This window comes from Eucyclogobius newberryi, unplaced genomic scaffold (genome assembly GCF_026437365.1).
Source record: "Eucyclogobius newberryi isolate DKJ021-1_F unplaced genomic scaffold, fEucNew1.0.hap1 SCAF_52, whole genome shotgun sequence".
Taxonomy (NCBI): domain Eukaryota; kingdom Metazoa; phylum Chordata; class Actinopteri; order Gobiiformes; family Gobiidae; genus Eucyclogobius; species Eucyclogobius newberryi.
Genome location: NW_027316190.1, coordinates 252,016 through 254,422, shown reverse-complemented (window position 1 = coordinate 254,422; position 2,407 = coordinate 252,016). Strand labels below are relative to the sequence as shown.

The 2,407-nt window shown below is 45.4% G+C and overlaps 1 protein-coding gene across 1 annotated transcript; it reads left to right on the top strand.

The window, feature by feature from the left end:
- Positions 1-544: 544 nt before the first annotated feature.
- Positions 545-1,629, top strand: LOC140383521 (ribose-phosphate pyrophosphokinase 2-like). Its single transcript, XM_072465968.1, has one exon. The coding sequence runs from the start codon at positions 567-569 to the stop codon at positions 1,521-1,523; it is 957 nt and encodes a 318-aa protein (XP_072322069.1). The 5' UTR covers positions 545-566; the 3' UTR covers positions 1,524-1,629.
- The last annotated feature ends 778 nt before the right edge of the window (positions 1,630-2,407 follow it).

The window sequence follows — 2,407 nt, the reverse complement described above, 5'->3', positions numbered from 1 at the left end:
AGTGGAGGAATGTTGGTGATTGGTGACTTCACCGTCAGTGACATCATCAGCTCCAGATGCAGCCCCGATGACATAAAGGGTCTATATTCTTTGAAGTGATTGCTCCACACTATAAAATGTAACTGCAAACGACTACGAAACGTCTGAGGAATAAGGTCTGGCGGTAATGCAACACTCGGATGCCAACCGCCATAAAACAACAACAACAACAACAACAACAGATTCACGTAAGAAGAAGTGGACGGCGGTAATGCAACACTTGGATACCAGCCGCCATAAAACACCAAAGAAGAAGAACATATTCACGTTGGAAAGACATTATGTGGTAAAGGTCTTGCAATAACGTTTCAGCTTTCACAATATAGAAGTACTAACCAGGACAAGTACGAGTCAGGTTTGTGGAGACGCAGCTCACTTCCAGTAAGGCCGCTGTAAACACTCCAAAGCTCTCAGAGCAATGCCAGCGCTGCAACATTAACGTGCACATTCATCACTTTCCCTTCCCTGTAGTGGTGACACGCCAGCGCCACCTTCAGTCAGGTTAACGCAGCGCCTGACTCAGAGACATGCCGAACATGGTGCTTTTTAGCGGCAGCTCTCACCGCGACCTGTCCCAGAAGGTGGCCGATGAGCTCGGGTTGGACCTCGGCAAAGTCGTCACCAAGAAATTCAGCAATCAGGAAACGTGTGTGGAGATTGGGGAGAGTGTCCGTGGTAAGGATGTTTACATCGTGCAGAGTGGCTGTGGAGAGGTCAACGATAACCTGATGGAGCTGCTCATCATGATCAATGCCTGCAAGATCGCCTCGTCGTCCCGGGTTACAGCCGTCCTTCCCTGCTTCCCCTACGCTTGCCAAGACAAAAAGGACACGTGTCGCGCGCCTATCTCGGCCAAACTGGTGGCCAACATGCTGTCTGTGGCCGGGGTGGACCACATCATCACCATGGACCTACATGCTTCCCAGATCCAGGGCTTCTTTGACATCCCTGTTGACAACCTGTATGCGGAACCTGCTGTTGTGCAGTGGATAAAGGAGAATGTTCCAGAATGGAAAAATTGTATAATTGTGTCTCCAGATGCTGGAGGAGCCAAACGTGTAACTTCCATGGCAGACTGCCTCAGTGTGGACTTTGCCCTCATCCACAAGGAGAGGAAAAAGGCCAATCAAGTGGATCACATGGTCTTGGTTGGTGATGTCAAGGACCGAGTGGCCATTCTGGTGAACGACATGGAGGACACATGTGGCACCATCTGCCTTGCCGCCAACCAGCTAATCGATGCTGGGGCGATGAAGGTCTACACCGTCCTCACACACGGCATCTTCTCCGGTCCTGCCATTTCTCGCATCAACCACGCCCCATTTGAAGCTGTGGTTGTGACCAACACAATACCACAAGAGGAGAAGATGAAGGCTTGCACGAAAATCCAGGTAATTGACATTTCCAGGATTCTGGCAGAAGCCATCAGGAGAACCCACAACAGCGAGTCCATGTCCTACCTCTTCCGCCGCGTTCCTTTCTAAAGTGTCTAAGGTTCAAGTCTTACCCCTGCCCTGTGGGGCCACCTCCTCAGAGGCTCTCCAGGACCAAACATGACAGTAAGCATCATATCCACACCAGGAGATGGAGCCAAACATCACTCTCCCGAAGATCATTGTGCATTGTGTAAGTTCATTCCTTTGTATTTTGTGTTCTTATGTTCTGCATCATTCTTGGCTGATTTGGCATTCAATTCTTAACCAAAGGATTTTTTGGTCTTATTTCACTTCATGTATGAAGCATTCCTTTCATTGTATGTTTGGAAAGAAATTGTACTTCTAAATATAATTTAAAAATGCAAAAAATGTGAGTGCCTCCCATGATTTGCGTGGCCAATGTAGTACTAAAGGTTTATCAGGTTTAATATGAGTAGAACCCTCATTTTTAGTCCTGAGCCTCACCAGAATGTTCCGACACAAAGCTGCTAATATAATACATCTTTCACAACCCGAACCTACAAATGTGTGTTCTTTGTGTGAAAAACAAGGACAGGTTTGTCTGTAGGGGGCAGTAGTGGGTGCTCCGTGCTCCACCCACATCCTAAGGTCATTGTAAAGTACTGAGCCTGAACTGAAGTGTGTAAATGTCATATATATATATATATATATATATATATATATATATATATATATATATAGATATATATATATATATATATATATATATCAACTTGTGATCTCCCTCTTCTCTTGTTTAGTTTTTGTTGATTTACGTTCTAATGAAAAATAAAATCGTAAAAAGATCAAATAAAAACAGGAAAACAGGCCCCACTTTAAACACAAACACTTTGACTCACTTTGCACCTGTAACTGACAAAACTGTCCATGAGATCATCACCAGTCTGAGTTTATCTACAGCTGCCTCCATG